At 36.2% G+C, this 17,721-nt stretch overlaps 1 protein-coding gene and 1 long non-coding RNA gene across 2 annotated transcripts in view; both read left to right on the forward strand.

Moving 5' to 3' along the window:
* LOC127161085 (uncharacterized) overlaps positions 1 to 236 on the forward strand; it is a 79,458-nt gene extending 79,222 nt beyond the window's left edge. Inside the window, exon 4 of the long non-coding RNA XR_007826930.1 lies at positions 21 to 236. This is a non-coding gene — a long non-coding RNA (uncharacterized LOC127161085). The remainder of the gene's footprint in view (positions 1 to 20) is intronic.
* A 3,398-nt stretch (positions 237 to 3,634) lies between these two features.
* On the forward strand, positions 3,635 to 17,181 carry LOC127161070 (uncharacterized). The gene is made up of 10 exons (XM_051103709.1): positions 3,635 to 3,753; positions 4,787 to 5,116; positions 6,263 to 6,425; positions 8,980 to 9,116; positions 9,212 to 9,547; positions 11,443 to 11,769; positions 15,797 to 16,129; positions 16,335 to 16,610; positions 16,691 to 16,829; positions 16,930 to 17,181. Exons 1-10 carry the CDS (start codon positions 3,714 to 3,716, stop codon positions 16,937 to 16,939), a joined length of 2,091 nt encoding a protein of 696 aa, XP_050959666.1. The 5' UTR covers positions 3,635 to 3,713; the 3' UTR covers positions 16,940 to 17,181.
* The last annotated feature ends 540 nt before the right edge of the window (positions 17,182 to 17,721 follow it).

Below are 17,721 nucleotides of genomic sequence, written 5' to 3' on the forward strand. Positions count from 1 at the left end.
TATATATTCATCTTTTTCAGAAACAACTGAAATCTAAAACACAATACAGGACTTTAAATGTTCTTCAAGTGTGTTTTTGTTCTTCTAGTGTTTTTGTCATAATGACAGCTGATGATTGCTTGGGTTTGCATGACCTCTTTGCATTTTTTCATTGTCTTGAGTTTCTTAAAATCCAGTTTGAAAGGCTTTGTTTATATTTTCCTCAGATTTTCTATATATTAGATCTCTATTTCTGCTATCCATATGCATCTGCCCACAATTATCAATAAAGTTTTTCTCACTCTGAGGTTTAAGAGTCTCTTTGTGTGTGTTTTTATCAGGTTGAGCGCCTCCTGGAGGAACACAGACTATACTGTATATATATTTGAACAATTTCAGCAGTGCACATATATAAATCTTTACTTTATTAAAGCACTGTTTGTCACAATGTACTTTTGTGACCATGTTGGTGGGAAATACTGTAAAAAGCATTAACATTTACAATATTAATAAAAGATGTTAAACCTTTCACATGAATGAAAGCATTCAAGGCTTTTGGTGATGAGCATCATAATAAATAGATGTTAGTGAAACATTTGCATAAGAAGCAGAATAAGTTGAAGTCCACATTCTGAATGGTCAGTTTGACAATTAACTAAATTACAGACATTGCAGTATTTTAAGTCTTAAGTCATAAGTCATGGAAAAATACAGAGCGAAACTGCAATGTTCTTGTTCATATTACACCCATAAGAGACCGTACTGATGACAATTGCTCCAAATTTGTTTACCTCTTTCTAATAGATCTCAGACTATGTTTTTGTGTCAGGATGTCCCTCAGGGGTCGGTTTTGGGTCGTATTTTATTCAGAGTCTATATGTTGCCTCTTGGGCAGATTATTCAGAAGTACGGCCTGGTCTATCATTGTTATAGGGATGACATCCAGATTTATATTAGCACTCAACATGATCTCACTTCATTCTCAGCTTTCTCGGCCTGTTTGTCAGAAATCAAGTCTTGGATGAAACACAACTTTCTTAAGCTTTGTGGGTTTACCAGTTAAGTTCCATCAGCATATACAAAACTAAGCTTGTTTTGACTTGAACATCTTCATGCCATCACATCTGGATCTATTAGGAATGCTGCTTCTTTAGATTGTTTTAAGAAACTTCTTAAGACATCTCTTTAATAAAGTTTTTAATTTGTGGTGTGGATTACTTGTGGATTATTGTGAGGTTTTTATCAGTTTTGTGAGGTTTTTAACAGTTTATCAGACTCTCATTCTGATGGCACCCATTCACTGCAGAGCATTCATTTCTGAGCAAGTGATGCAATGCTACATTTCTCAACTAAATGTCATTTTTGGTGATTGCTCCTGTTGCTGATGCAACTTCTGAGTTTCCTTTACTGTGCAAAGATGGATTTTGTTTATACTGATTTCATTTAATTTGTAACAGTCCCTTATTTTAATTTGCATTAAAGATGATGAATATATCATGGTTATCTAATCCAACACACATGCAGCATTTGACTGTTTTGCTATTAGTTTTTATACAGGGCCGGAATTAGTTATAAAATATAAGACGGTTTCCTCTGATAAATCAAATTGTGATGTGCGTCAAATCCTGTTGTGGGAGAATTCAACCAGATAAACATCACAGTTCAGTCGTGTTTCACAGTGTTTTCAGACATTTCAAGCATCACTATTGTGAACCGATGAAGAAAATGTTTCTCAAATTAGTTTTGTTCTGTTTTTGGTGTCTGGATGGTGAGTTTAAAATGTGTTTTTATGACTTCAGTTGCTTTTGTTCCAGTACCATGTAATAAATTACAGGTTAAATTAGTCAGAGTAGATTAAAATTCACTGTTATTCTCATATAGAAACAACTGAACTGTGGAGAAGAACTGACGAGGAGCTTCAGTAGATGTTGTCAGGCCAGATGTCAGTAAAAGCTAATTTTCCTGTCCTGTCAGCTGTTTTACTGTGCTTGAGGCATGTGGTCTTCAACTGAAATTGTTATTTTTTAAAGTCTAATAAATGTTAAAATTGATAGCTCTCAATTAAACTGTAAAGTTGTATGGCTAGTACTGTGAGTGATACTCACCTTCAAAGATGCCATTAAACAAATAATAAAAATATACTGTCTTTATGCTGTTTGTACAATAAAAATTGTAAAAAACTTTAATAGTAGGTGGGATTAATTGCGATTTAATCATGAATCATTTCAGAAACTATATATATATATATATATATATATATATATATATATATATATATATATATATATTAATAGTTAAAGTCCCCCGTACCCCCTTGCCTTATTTACTATGCGCGAATCTATGAATACGCAAATTAGCCCCGCCCCCACACAATCACACCAGCAAGAGCATCCTGATCCACTTACTGAACATTAGTAAACGCGATTTAATGGCGAAACACGGATAATGACTGATAAAATTATGTTTTTACTAGCGGACAAATACAGTGGCTACTGTAACATTTGATAAAGTTACTTACCTGACGATGTTGTGCTCTCAAAATGCAATGAAGGCTCGAATGCCGCCTGGTTTGTGATGGCAGTTTGCGCCCGCGAGTATATTCGAGTAAAGTGCAGACGGCAATGCGGGAGAGGTGCGTCTGACTCCCGGCTACTTTTACACTCTTGCCGCGGGTTATTTTTCAAGTTAGCTGTTAGCGCCTAATGCTCTATATGCTCTATTAAATGCTCTATTTAATATTTGGTTTTGTGCTGATAATTCTATTGGTATATATTGCATGCTAATAATAGGAATCTATCCTTTGACGTGACTGGTTACTGAAGTTTGTGACATAGCAAAAAAAGGGCTGTTTCAAACCGCATTTCTAGGAAACTACAGTTTTAAGGGGAAAATACTGGCACATGCTTTGTCTAAGAGCACCACATAGACAAATAAACAACATAAAAATCTTGATTTTCACTACAGGGGGATTTTAATAGTCTTTTTAATCAATTGACAGCACAAACTCTAAAATCCACCTGAGAGGAGAAACATTGAAATATGGTCATGTTATGAGACAGATTGTTTCTATTGAAAATGACACAACTGAACGAAATGGGAAGATGCGGCTGACTGAAGCTCAAAGTGGTCACGATAACGTTGTGAAATGAGATAAAAAAAAAACAAACAAAAAAAACAAAAAACAAAAACAAAACACATCATCAGTGAAACACATCATCACTGAAAAAAGTGTGTGGTTATTAAAGCAATAAGCCCCAAGAAGCTGTGGTTTACAGTGAGGCTAAGGGGCATTGTTAGGCACGACATGGACACCTTAGCTGTTATTCATTCACTGTAAACCACATCTTCATGTGGCTTATTGCTTTTATAAAACAGTTATTCCATTTACGTAGCAAAGGTTTCACAAAATAAAAGAAAGTAAATCAAATGCAATGATTTTAATAATAACATTCTGCCAAACAGTGTAGTTCCTCAGAAACAGTTGTGGCTGCAACAAAGTAGAGCAACACAAATGTAGAAACAAAGAGGTGTATGCTGTAATTTACAACAGCTCTGAATGAGGCTCAACCAGTCAGAATCAAGGACTGGAACTGTTCGTTCTATAATTTAGCTTTTAGCTGAGTTTTACATCACTTTACTCCAGATCAGCCTCACATCAGCTCATCTGTCATTTCAATACTCAACCAGTTTTGAAGAGTTTGTCTTTTCATATTTGTGCACTGAAACCGCTGAAGATGTTTGACAGATTTTGGGTCTGTTTGTGGCTTCTGGCTGGTGAGTTCAAATGTGTTTTTATATGTTTGTTTTTTCTAGTTGTGTTTTACATAAAACACTGAAGCTCAAACAGCTTTATTTTCAGTTGTGATGTGATTGTCATCTGAAGTAAATATAGTGTTTTCTGTGTTTGATGTGTGGATTTACTGATCATGCGGGATCACTAAATATGTTTTATTTAAAATCACAGTAAAGATGCAGTTTTGTTGTTTGGATATTTTTGGTCGCAAATGTACATTTTGGAGGATTGGACGATTCTCAAATGCAAACTGTGTGTTTTGCCTTGAGAGCAACCATACATTTGTGTTGTGTTTTGCTTTCTTTTTATATATTCTTCATTTATTCTTCATTCATTTATTCATGTTTAATCATATAATAATTTATAATAGTAATTATACTCATTTATATATTAATTTTATTGATTCATTAATTGATTAGTTATTTATATTATATTACTGTAATGTTGTTTTTTATATATTTTTTTTTTCCATTGTTCTTTAGTCTTATGACTGGTTTCAAGGGCTGTTTGTCTTCATGAAGAAGAGATACAGGGGAATGTTTAAAGAAACTCAAGGTTTATGGGATGTTGTTGTGAATCAGTTTGGTATAACAATACTTGTTGGTTTTGTGTTCTTCAGACGAAGTCTGAGCATTGAGACATACGCAACTAAGACTATTCAATAAACTCTGCTCCTTTTTATCATCATTACTTCGTCTCCTGCTTCTGCTCTTCACTTTCACTGGTTTTTCCTCAGTCAACTTCTTGGCTGATAGAAGACTGTTAATAGTGTTTTGGGTATTTTTGGGTACCACACAAGACCTTCTGTTAACAGGCTTTGGGTATTAGACTACTCTGCTGACGAGTTGTTCTGATACCGGACAAACTGATATTTTCTGACGGGATCTGGTGTCCGGGGCTGGATCTTAATTGTCTAGGCATGGAGACAGTGATCTAACAATTTCAAACAGTTTACTTCAGTAAACCATTGTAAAGTTATTTAAAAGTTTTAATCTATTTCTATTTGTTCTTCAGGTGTGTTTGTTGATTCAGATGCAGTGAAGTCAGTGTCAGTGATGGAGGGAGATTCAGTCACTCTGCAGGCTAACACTGAACTACAGACAGATTATGTGATTGCATGGACATTTGGACAGACTCTTATAGCTCAAATAGATAAAAAGGATGGAATCTTCTCCACATTTGATGTTCTTGATGGGAGATTCAGAGACAGACTGAAGCTGGATCATCAGACTGGATCTCTGACCATCACAAACACTAGAACCATAGACTCTGGCCTTTATGAAGTGGAGATCATCATTGGGGAAAGAAGAGACACCACATATAGATTCAATGTCACTGTCTCTGGTGAGTCATAATTACACTCTTATTTTATGCTGCTTCATAATAATTTAAAGTATTTTCATGAATTAAAGTCAACAAAAACCAGATATTTCCAACTTAAACCAGCTGATTTTAGCTGGTTTTTAGCAAGGTTTTCTGTCTCCCATCCTGACCAGCTAAGGAAGTTGCTAAAGCCCTTCTAAAACCAACCAGCTGACCAGCTAAAACCAGCCAACCAGCTTACGCTGGTTTTATCTGTTTTTTGTTGTTGTTTTATTTCTGTTTTTCAGCAGGAAAGCCTGAACACAATCTCTGTTGTTTATACCTTTGTTTGAAAACATTTATTCAGAGGCCATAAAGATGCCAAATCTTTAGTATTATTTTATTTAAATATTTGTACATTTTGTTGCATTTAACACTTTCCACTTAAAAATAAGCTTGGACGTTTTTGTTCACTAGTACCTATGTGTCTATTTAAAAGTGGTGTTTCTAATTAAGTGATTAAAAGCAGTTGCAAATGTTTTTTTTTTTTTTTAAATGTAGTCATACCACTAAAATGTGCAACATTTTATGTGATATGTGATGTATGTGTTCTAAATACAATAAGCTGAATAAATAATCTTTCTGTTGATGTATGGTTTTTTAAGATATAGGATAATATTTGGCTGAGATTCAGCTATGTGAATATCTGGAATCTGAGAGTGCAACAAAGTTCTTAGCAATGCATATTACTAATCAGAAATTAAGTTTTATTATATTTACTGTAGAAAATCTACAAATTACCTTCATGGAACATGATCTTTACTTAATTTTTGACATAAAAGAAAAAGGAATCATTTTGACCCATACAATGTATTTTTGGCTATTGCTACAAATATACCTGTGCTACTTAAGACTTTTGTGGTCCAGGGTCACATGTAAATATAATTAAATTAACTTACACTGCAGAGTTTTTGGGGCACACAAGTTCCTGAACACGATGCATGATGGGATATGCTTTAAATACCACTCTTGAAGTGCTATTTGAGATAGTTCAGTTTTGAAACATCAGAATTTAATTTGCTAATGTTTGTGAATGATATATAAGCATATAACTATTTACTTCAATTTAAAATAATAAACATAATAATAATAAATTAAAGTCTGTAAGGAAACCTGTTTGTTCTTCAGGTGTGTTTGCTGATTTAGATGCAGTGAAGTCAGTGATGGAGGGAGATTCAGTCACTCTACAGACTAACGCTGAAATAAAGACAAATGATGTGATTACATGGACATTTGGACTTTCAGAGACTCGTATAGCTGAAATTGATAAAAAGACCAGAATGTTCTCCATGTATGATGTTCTTGATGGGAGATTCAGAGACAGACTGAAGCTGGATCATCAGACTGGATCTCTGACCATCACAAACACCAGAACCACAGACTCTGGACTTTATCAAGTGATCATCAGGAGCAGAAAGGCCACATACAGATTCAGTGTTACTGTCTCTGGTGAGTCACAACTATACTGTCATTTGTGCTGCCAGCCTTTATAAAACTATTCTGTTCTATAATAAACATCTGATTACAGCAGTGTTTTCCCTTCTAGCACAGATATTCAACATTCTGGTATGTTTATATTCATCGATTGTGTTTATCAGAGAATGTTTTTTCTACACACAGTTCTAGCAGGTGATCTGTTCCTGCTCCATTAATCTGAAATCTGTCTAAGAGGAACAACAATTGACACATTTGATCAGATTTGATGAGAGCAGAGCCAAACACTCTTAGGATCTCATGATCACATGGCTGCTTCAAAACACTTTTAACCTCTCTATAGTCACTGATCATGTTATGATCAGTTTATTTCTGTAGAAAATTGCAGAACTGAACAGAACAGGAAGATGTGGCTTACTTGAATTTAAAGCAGTCAGGTTAATGTTGTGAAATGAGCAAAAAAAAAAAAAAAGAGAGAGAGAGAGAGAGAGAGAGAACACTGAAAAAATATGCAGCTATTTTAGTTGACACGAGTTTCACATGACTTTACTACAAAGCAGACTCACATCAACACATCTGTCATTTCATTAATCAGTTTTGTGGGTTTCGGAGAAATTGTCTTTTCAATTTTGTGAACTTAAATATCTGAAGATTTTTTACAGATTTTGGTTCCGTTTGTGGCATCTGGTTGGTGAGTTTGAAATGAGTTTTTATATGTTTGTTTTTTTCTAAATGTCCTTTATGCACAAACACTGAAGCTCAAACAGCAGCAGCTTTAGTTTCAGTCGTGATACTCATCTGAAATCAAAGTGTTTTGTGTATTTGTTTTTGTACACAAAGACTCAGTTATTCATCAGTTTTGTTGTTTGGATATTATTGTTCTCAGATTTCAAAACATTTGCTTTCCTAAACCATCATGAAAAAAAGTCTGTGACAAACCTTGTTTCTGTTTGTTCTTCAGGTGTGTTTACTGATTCATATGCTGTGAAGTCAGTGATGGAGGGAGATTCAGTCACTCTTGTGTTACTGAAATACAGAGGATTTTGATTCATACAAACGCATCTGGCGCCATCTTGTGTCTCAGTTATTACTTAAGTATTAATATTAAATATTGTTTCTGCATGTAATTGTAATCGTGTTCTTATTGTTAAGCCTATTGTTTGACATTGCACTTAACTGTTAGTGGCGCAATCAGTGTTTTATCATAACATCTCTTCATCTCTCGGCCTGTTTGTTGGAAATCAAGGCTTGGATGAAACACAACTTTCGTAAGCTTTGGATGGTGGTGAGTTTACAATGTGTTGATGGTGGATAGTGAGTTTAAAATGTGGTTTTATGACCTCAGTTACTTTTGTTCCAGTACCATGTAATAAATTACAGATTAAATTTGTCAGAGTAGATTATTATTATTCTCATATTCCCATGTGCAGGTACACCAGCGCTGATATTAATGTTGGTATTAGCGTTTATTGACTGAGCTGAACTCATGTTTAATGTTTTTATTCCTTTTTATTCCTTTTTATTACTCTGTCAACACTGTGGGTTCTACTGAAGCTGTGATCCGATTGGTCCTCTCTGCTCTGGTGGGCGTGGCCACGGTCGTTATTCTGGTTCATGACATCAGATCCAGAAGAGCTGAACAGGATTGAGCACATATTTATTTCAAGGTACTTAATTGTGGTTATTTTTTATATAACTTGGGGACTGTCTTTGGTGAGTCACAATTACAGTGTACTGCTAGTCTTCATAATAATTTTATTCACATAATTAAGCAAACCTAGTATTATACATATTTATTGATGTAACCTTACTGCTTTTTTAAAATAGTTATTCATTTGCTCATTATTGTGTGAAGCTGCATTAAAACTCTCACTATACCAATATGATTATTAGCACAAAAACAAATATTAAATAGAGCATTTAATAGAGCATATAGAGCATTAAATAGAGCACAACTGCTAACTTGAAAAAAAAAAAAAAAACTGACTGGAGCTCAAAATGGTCATGTTAACATGTTGCGAAATGAGGGAAAAAAACATGCATCATCAGTGAAACAGAATTGTGTCATCAAGGTCACAAACATTATCAGTGCCAAAGTTTACAGTGAACTATGGGCATTGGCTGTTATTAATTCACTGTAAACCATGGCTTATTGCTTTTATTAAATGGTTAATCCATATATGTAGGAAGGTTTCAGAAAAAACAAAGTAAATCAAATGTAATGATTTTAAGAAGAGCATTCTTCCGCCAAACAATGTAGTTCCTCAGAGGTTGCAACAAAGTGACTGCCGAGCAACTAAATGTTGTGTATGTGTATGTTGTAATTTAAAACAAACCAATCAGAATCAAGGACTGGAACTATCCAATCTATATTTTAGCTTTTAGCTGAGTTTCACATCACTTTACTACAGATCAGCCTCACATGAGCTCATGTGTCATTTCAATACTGAACTAGTTTTAAAGAGTTTGTCTTTTTGTATTTGTGGACTGAAACAGTTGAAGATGTTTGACAGATTTTGGTTCTGTTTGTTTTTGTGGCTTCTGGTTGGTGAGCTTGAAATGTGTTTTTATATGTTTGTTTTTTTCTAGTTGTGTTTTACATTTTAGTTATGTGTTTTCCGGCGGTTTCTGCTTGTTCTTCAGGTGTGTTTGCTGATTCAGATGCAGTGAAGTCAGGGTCAGTGATGGAGGGAGATTCAGTCACTCTACAGACTAACACTGAACTACAGTCAGATTATGTGATTTTATGGGCATTTGGACAGCAACAGACTCTTATAGGTCAAATAATTAAACAGGCTGGAATCTTCTCCACATTTGATGTCCTTGATGGGAGATTCAGAGACAGACTAAAGATGGATCATCAGACTGGATCTCTGACCATCACAAACACCAGAACCACAGACTCTGGCCTTTATGAAGTGGGGGTCATCGTTGGGAGAAGAAGAGACACCACATACAGATTCAATGTCACTGTCTCTGGTGAGTCATAATTGCACTGTTATTTTATGCTGAGGGTCTTCATAATAATTTCAAGTATTTTCATGAATTAAAACCAACAAAGCAGAAACACCTGCTAACAAAAACAGCTAAATCCAGCCTAAGCTGATTGGCTGGTCTTGGCTTAAGCTGGAAATAGCTGGTTTTAGCTGGTAATTTTAACTGGTCTCCCAGCCTGACCAGTTAAGGAAGTGGCCAAAACCCCTCTAAAACCAGCCTGCTGACCAGCTATGAATAGCCAAAACCAGTCAACCATCTTAGGCTGGTTTTAGCTGTTTTGTTTCAGTAGGGAAGCCTGAACACAATTCTCTGTCTCTCCCAGGGTTTCCAGGTTTTCACAACAAACCCCACCCAACTGCTATTCAAAACTAGCCCAAAAGTAGCCCAATTGCGTTTTGTCCCCCATTAAAAATCGCGTTCCGGGGGGTAAAATACAAGTTTTTTGGCAGAGTTTCGCCTTGTAAAATTACTATTTCAGGGGCTAAATAACACGTTAATGGGATCGCTTCAACCCGCCGACGTGAAAGACAACCAGCGGCAACAGTGTTAAATTCACCTTTGAAGTGTCCAGCTCTGTAGTGCCAGTGTCACATGTCTAAACAAAGAGCACGTGCTGTCAGTTATTTCTGCCACTAGAGGCAGCTCTCAGGCTGTATAACTGTAACGAAGTCACGGAAGAATCCGGAGGCGTTGGATCCATTTGCAACAGCTTTATTAAACACTCAGACGTAAACAACAAGCTCAGGTCAACAACGGCGGACAGGTGTGGTGAAGGTAAATCCAATCGGGTAGTCAAAGTCCATGCAAGAGGTCGGGGCTGGCGGCGATCAAAGGGAATAATCCAAGGGGAGCGCGAGGGTCGATAAAAGGCAGGCAGCAAAGGATCACACACACGATAAACAGTCCGGTTGGCAACGAGTAGGCAGTCCGAGAAAAGAACGCTTAGGATTGATAGCATGACTAACAAAACTTCGCGAAGCGCCAGCCCGCGCAACGCTGTAAAATGGCCGACAAAGGGGAAGTGAACCGGGAGACCCGGAACCGGAAGTGGCAGTCCCAGGCACGGAATTATGGGAAAGGTAGTCTCTAGAACTCCGGTGAGGGTTCCCGTTGGTGGGGGATAGAGGGAGCCACAGAGACCGTCCGTGTAACAATAACAAAGCCTTTGGGGACTTTGCTGTATAATGACGATCTTCTCAGCCGCTCCAGCAACGGACCCAACCTAGAAACAACTATCGGCATGGATTTTTGCGGTAACCAATGGTTCCGCCAATCAACTATAGGTGCACCTGTAAAAACAAATAAACTAAACAAAACATTGTTTATGTCTTTGTTTGAAAACATTTAAAGGATATATAAGGGTCAATTTATATGTCCAATTTATACCTCATATAAGAATTATATTTAAGTATCCAGTAGTAATATATTTCAGTCATAATTTCTTCAAGTTAAACCAGACTTTTATTTTGGCCGATTGTCCTGAAGGTCTTTCAGTTTCAGTTTTAGTTTGTATTTGAGAGTAGTTTTTTCTCTAATGAAATGACTCTCAGAGCAGCTCTACAGATTGAAGTTCATATGTTTTTGTCATCATATAGTTCTTTGAAAGCTGAATAAATAAGCTTAAGGTTTGTCAACTACTTCAATATATGGAATCTGAGGGTGCAAAAGTTGTCCAAAAGTTCTTAGTTCAATAGTTCTCTAATCAGAAATTAAGTTTTGATATATTCACTGTATGGGAAATTTACAAAATTACAGAATTTCATTTGATAATGTTTGTGAATGATATACTGTATGAGCTGATAACTATTTACTTCGATTTTAAATAATAATAATAAATTAAAGTCTGTAAGAAACACCTGTTTCTGTTTGTTCTCTAGGTGTGTTTGCTGATTTAGATGCAGTGAAGTCAGTGTCAGTAATGGAGGGAGATTCAGTCACTCTACAGACTAACACTGAACTACAGACAGAGGATCGGATAATGTGGACATTTGGAATTTCAGAGACTCGTATAGCTGACATTGATAAAAAGACCAGAATGTTCTCCATGTATGATGTTCTTGATGGGAGATTCAGAGACAGACTGAAGCTGGATCATCAGACTGGATCTCTGACCATCACAAACACCAGAACCACAGACTCTGGACTTTATCAAGTGATCATCAGTAGCAGAAAGGCCAGATACAGATTCAATGTTACTGTCTCTGGTGAGTCACGATTATACTGTCATTTGTGATGCCAGTTTTATAATAGTTTCACACAAACAATTAATATCCATAAACAAACCAATTCATCATTTAAGATCACATTGATGCACTTATTTTTCACCTTTTTGCTTAATTCAATCTACTCTAAACTGATGAAAAATAAAACAGCTGTAACCAATATTTAACATTAGGTAACACTTTAGAATACATTTACGTCATTAGTGAATAACTACACAGAAACAAATGACTAATGTACTATTAACATTCTAGTAACTACTGTTGACTAACAAGAAACTCTGATTAGCGAATCAGTAAGTAATAGTGCTCATTTGAACATGGTAGTTCACTATTAGCTAATCAGTAACTACTATTTTTTCATATCTCCCAGAGAACTACTAAGAACTACTATAACCATGTTCATCATTAATGTGAATGATGCAAAGTTGTTGTGGCGTCACACCGACAGAGGCCGCTCCCATGATAGTTGATTGACATGAGCTCTTACATCAGATCAGCTGTAACAGTCCACCCACTTTGTTTCGATGCCGGAGCAGGGATGTAAATTAGTCAAGAATATCTCCGATTGAGCAATTGAGGTGTTGTGTTGCTGGATGTAATAATGAACATAGTGGTCATCATTTACTCCTGACATCTGAGCCACTGAAGATGCAGTGGATTACGTTTGTTTGTGAAGGGAATGTGTCTCCCGATCTACATATATCCGTCTATGTTCGCGCAAATCATTCGTGATCCGGCTTCACTTACAGCAGAAGTGAGTATAAGCGTTTTTTATGAATCTTTGCGATCGCCTTTCCTAATAATGTGCTAGTTAACAAGTTTAGTGGCTAAACGCGGCTAAAGTAAACAGGCTAGTCTCTCCACAGAGAGAAGAGAGGGGCGGGGTGAGCAGAGATCATTTGCATTTAAAGCAGCCTCGACCAGAAAGAGATGATTTTTGCAGAGCTGATTTTGGCAAGGTAAAAAGGGTGTTGTTTTACACTACCATTGAGAATTTTTAACCAAAGTATATTATATACTTTTTTTATTAAGACCCTAAAGAATCATATCAACTTGTGGAAAATGGGCATCCGATGACCCCTTTAATAGTACATTAGTCACTTGTTCCTGTGTAGTTATTCATTAATGAAGGATCTGTATTCTAAAGTGTTACCTAACATTTATTAACTGCGCTGAACTCATGTTTGATGTTTTAATTCCCCAGACTCCCTCCGCAGTTGTGATTCTGCTGAAGCTGTGATCCGATTGGTCATCACTGCTCTGGTGGGCGTGGCTGCTGTCACCGCTGTTGTTGTTCTGGTTTATGACATCAGATCCAGGAGAGCTGAAGAGGATGTTTGATTACTGTTTTTTTCTTAAGTCTTTCTAAATTCCCATTCCTCAAATATTTAAATCTGAACTTTCTTTGTTAGTTTAAATCTTAATTTAATTGAATGTTCATGTCCACTCTAGATATTCTAGTCTAGTTTTTTTTTTTTTGTTTGTTTGTTTGTTTTTTAATTAATTTATTATTATTATTATTATTGTTTTTTTTTTGTTTTTTTTAATCTATTCTGTAATTAAAAAATGATATGATTACAACAGTATTTGCTGTTCCTGGCACAGATATTCAACAATATCCTTGTATGTTTGTGTTCATATTATTATATGAAAATATAAGGGAACACGTTTTTACACAGTTCTAACAAGTGATCTGTTTCTGGAACATAAAGACTTTAGAGCAGTGTTTTCAGCTCTGGCCTTCGAGGTCCACTTTCCTCCAGAGTTTAGCTCCAAACCTAATCAAACACACCCGAACAAGCTAATCAAGGTCTTCATGATTACTAGAAGGTTAGAGGCAGGTGTTAATGGACAGAGTTGAGAATTGCTACATTAGAGAAACACTGAAATCAGTCTGAGAGGAGAAATAACTGAGAGATTTGATAAGAAATGAACAACAAACGGGCTGAAGACAGGCAGCTTGAAAACATTTTTGACTTCTCTACTCAGTAATCATGTTATGGGTTGTGTTTCTTGTTACCAAGTCATATGGACTTAAATTATACTTTTGGGCATAATCCCAAAGCATAAACCCACGATTAATCAAACATCAAATAAAGCAAAATCACAGGAAACAAAAGATGGTAAATTACCCATCAGGTGCCATGTTCAACACAGCGTCATCTCAAGAGATCTCGGGCCTCATTTATCAATCTAACGTAGAAAGAGAGCAGATCTGAGAGGAAAAATACAACAGAGTTCACGTGTGATTTATGAAACATTCGTATGCCACCAATCCTTTCGTACGAAAGACCGTACGTTGATAAATGTGATGGGTTAGACGGCCCTAAAAACACCCCGGTTTAGAAGCCTTGCCCCTGGAGTTTTTGAACAGGAGAAACGTAACCTGGTCCAAAAGAGGAAGTACTCTCATGAAAAAGAAATTGGTCTTACTTTAAAAATACCCTTTAACTATATAATTGCAAACATTCCAGTAAATATAAGGAAACATTTACATAAATTATAAACAGTATACAGCCCTAGTAGTTCCCCTTAATCCACAACAAACCCTTTAAATGTAATGTTATTATAGAACAAGAATGAAAAAAATGAGTAGCTATAAAATTGTATATTAATCTATAATGGAAAACACAAATTTTGCTATGTTGGCATTCATTATAAACAGAATACAAACGTCAAGCTAAAATGAGTTTATTAAGCGAAACTAAACACACTGGGCTCAGAAGTCTCTCTCTGACTGCCAAATGTTTCCATTTTTGACATGCAACATTTGGTTGCTAAACTATTATCTGTGATGTAAACAAGACTTTGTAATTCACTTGATTTCCAATATCCACACAAAACATCATCCTTCACATGCGCAAAAAATGTTTATCTCGGCGCTGCACACGGATTTTACAGCGGACCTTTTACATTGAGCAGTGTAACATTTATGTTCGGTTGACTGCATTTTAGTTTGATTAATGGCTGGAATGTAAAGTTAGCAACGCTGAAATGTGTGTGTGTGTGTGTGTGTGTGTGTGTGTGTGTGTGTGTGCGTGCGTGAGGTGTCTAGGTGATCAGTTAAATTTAATAAAATAAAGATATAAAGAAAACAAATCGAATGCATTAAGAGTGTCACAAAAACGAAAAGTGGCCTATACTTGGTGCACACTTTTTTCCCCTCTCCATTTTATTGATCTGTTAATTATTTAAAAGAAACATATTTCAAAAATCCAGGCTAACTCAAAAACTTGCTTGCACGAGCCCAGACCTGACGTGAAATTTGATCGCAGCCACCGCTTACGTCCATATTGATATATTCCAAGTTTTGCGTAGAAACGACCGTACGCCCAATTTTCTGACATACGTTCGTTTTATAAATGAGGCCCATCGAATCAACTAACAACGGGCCTATTATTGAACTAATGTTGTTCAAACGGGAGATGCGACCGTGTTTTTGAAACAGTCATGACTACCTTAGTTTCCACAACATTGCATCGTACTATGGTGGTTAATCAGCGAGTTAGGTCGTACGGGAAACGCACCCCTGATCTGCAGGAAGTTGAAGCGTACTGGAGCTCAAAGCAGGTAAAGTTCGCATGTTGTGAAATGAGCAAAAAAAATAGGTAGACGGTCGCACTCATCAACAAAGAATAAACAGGCATTTATTTTAGCCGAGATGAGTTTCACATCACTTTACCACAGAGCAGCCTCACATCAACGCATTTGTCAATGTATTACTGAAACTGTTTTAAGAGTTTGTCTTTCATATTTGTGGTCTGAAACATCATTCACATTTCGTTTAATTTGATTTCCTACCGTATTGGAGAGAAACTAGAGGCACGTAATTGTTTTCTGTGTATGATGACTTCCTGCATCAGTGAGTGAGTTTTATTAAAAATCACCACAAAAGACTTTGATTATTAAGAATTTTAAAACGTGCATTTCAAGCCGTTTAGTTTAGTAAACCATCATAAAATTATTTAGTCTTCATCCGTGCCAAACTCTGTTTCTGTTTGTTCTTCAGGTGTGTTTGCTGATTCAGATGCAGTGAAGTCAGTGTCAGTGATGGAGGGAGATTCAGTCACTCTAGAATCTGGTGTTACTGAAATACAGACAGACGAATTGTTAATGTGGACATTTGGTCATCCAGAGACTCGCATAGCTCAAATCTATAAAGAGACTGGAATCTTTTCCACATATGATGGTGTTGATGGGAAATTCAGAGACAGACTGGAGCTGGATCGTCAAAATGGATCTCTGACCATCAGAAACACCAAAACCACAGACACTGGACTTTATCAAATATTCACCAGAAGCAGGAAAGAGACCACATACCGATTTAATTTTACTGTCTATGGTGAGTCACAGTTACAATGTTATTTGTAATTTTATGCAAATGATTAATATTATAAAACAAACCAATTAGTTATTTAAGATCATACGCAGTCACTGATGGACTTTATTTTTCATATTATTAGTATATGCCATTTTCCTCTCTCCTGGTGTAAATCCATTAGAAATTTTGAGAAAATTACTTATCGTTCATTCTTATGTTTTTTCAGCTCATCTGCCTGTTCCTGTCATCAGCAAAGACTGTTCATCATCATCATATTGTTCATTGTTGTGTTCAGTGTTTAATGTGAGTCAGGTGACTCTCTCTTGGTACAAAGAAAACTATTTATTGTCCAGCATCATTGTGTCTGATCTCAGCATCAGTCTCTCTCTACCTCTGGAGGTGGAATATGAGGATAAAAACATCTACAGCTGTGTGATCAACAATCCCATCAGAAACCAGACTCAACGTCTGAACATCAGCAAACTCTGTAACACATGTCCAGGTACAGCAGTGCTGATATTAGAGTGTATATTAGTGTTTATTGACCATGCTGATCTCAGTTTGATGCTTTTTGATCTTCAGGCTCAGTTCACTGTTGCTCTACTGAAGCTATGATCCGATTGGTCCTCTCTGCCTTGGTCGGCGTGGCTACTGTAATTATTCTGGTTTATGACATCAGATGCAGTAGAGCTGAACAGGATGGAGCACATATTCACACCAGGTACGTAATTGATATAACTTCTCACAGACCATTTTTGCACATACAAATACTTGAGGGTTTTTTTATTATTTATGGCTTTATATATTTTCATCTTTTTCAGAAACAATTGAAATCTAAGTCAGAATGCAGAATTTTAAAGGTTCTTCAAAAGTAATTTTGTTCCTCAATTGTTTTTGTCATAACTACTGGTGATTGCTTGACGTTGTTTCGCCTTTTTCTAATCCATTTTAAAAGGTCTTATTGTTTATATTCTCCTCAGATAGGATATGCAGGTCTCACTTTACCATTACTGCTATCTACATGCCTTATGCATCTGCCTGCAATTATCAATAAAGTTTTCTCTAAGGTTAAAGAGGCTCTCCGTGTTTTATTACATTATGTCAGGCGCTACCTGGAGGAATACCAATAAGTTCAGAGATCAGTAGAGCGCCACATATAAAGCTTTACATTATTTAACCCTTTGAGCGGTACGGTCCCACATATGGGATTTAGAACGTTCGGTGACGTCATGCAACTGCCAAATTCAAACTGTGTTTTGGCGCGTTGTCTGACGCTGAGCCAGAGAGAGACGCTTGCTGCGCTTGTCATATAAACACAATTGAGCAGTGTTTTCAACGACTTAATGTTTATTTTAGGTTTCAGGAATTTAAATAGACAGAAGTACTAGTAAAATAATACATTTAGAGTTTGTAAAATACACACGGATGTCTATGGAAGCAGCTATAACAATCCATTCAAGTACAATTTGCCGACGTGTTTGATTTATATCAGATACACATAATGTAAGTAATGATATAATTCACTCCATTCCTTTCCCACTTCACCAGCTACTTACTTGCATTTATGTCGGGAGAAATTGGTGAATTTACTGCTGTAAATCCGGCTGACAGGA

This window comes from Labeo rohita, unplaced genomic scaffold (assembly GCF_022985175.1).
Source record: "Labeo rohita strain BAU-BD-2019 unplaced genomic scaffold, IGBB_LRoh.1.0 scaffold_54, whole genome shotgun sequence".
Lineage (NCBI taxonomy): Eukaryota > Metazoa > Chordata > Actinopteri > Cypriniformes > Cyprinidae > Labeo > Labeo rohita.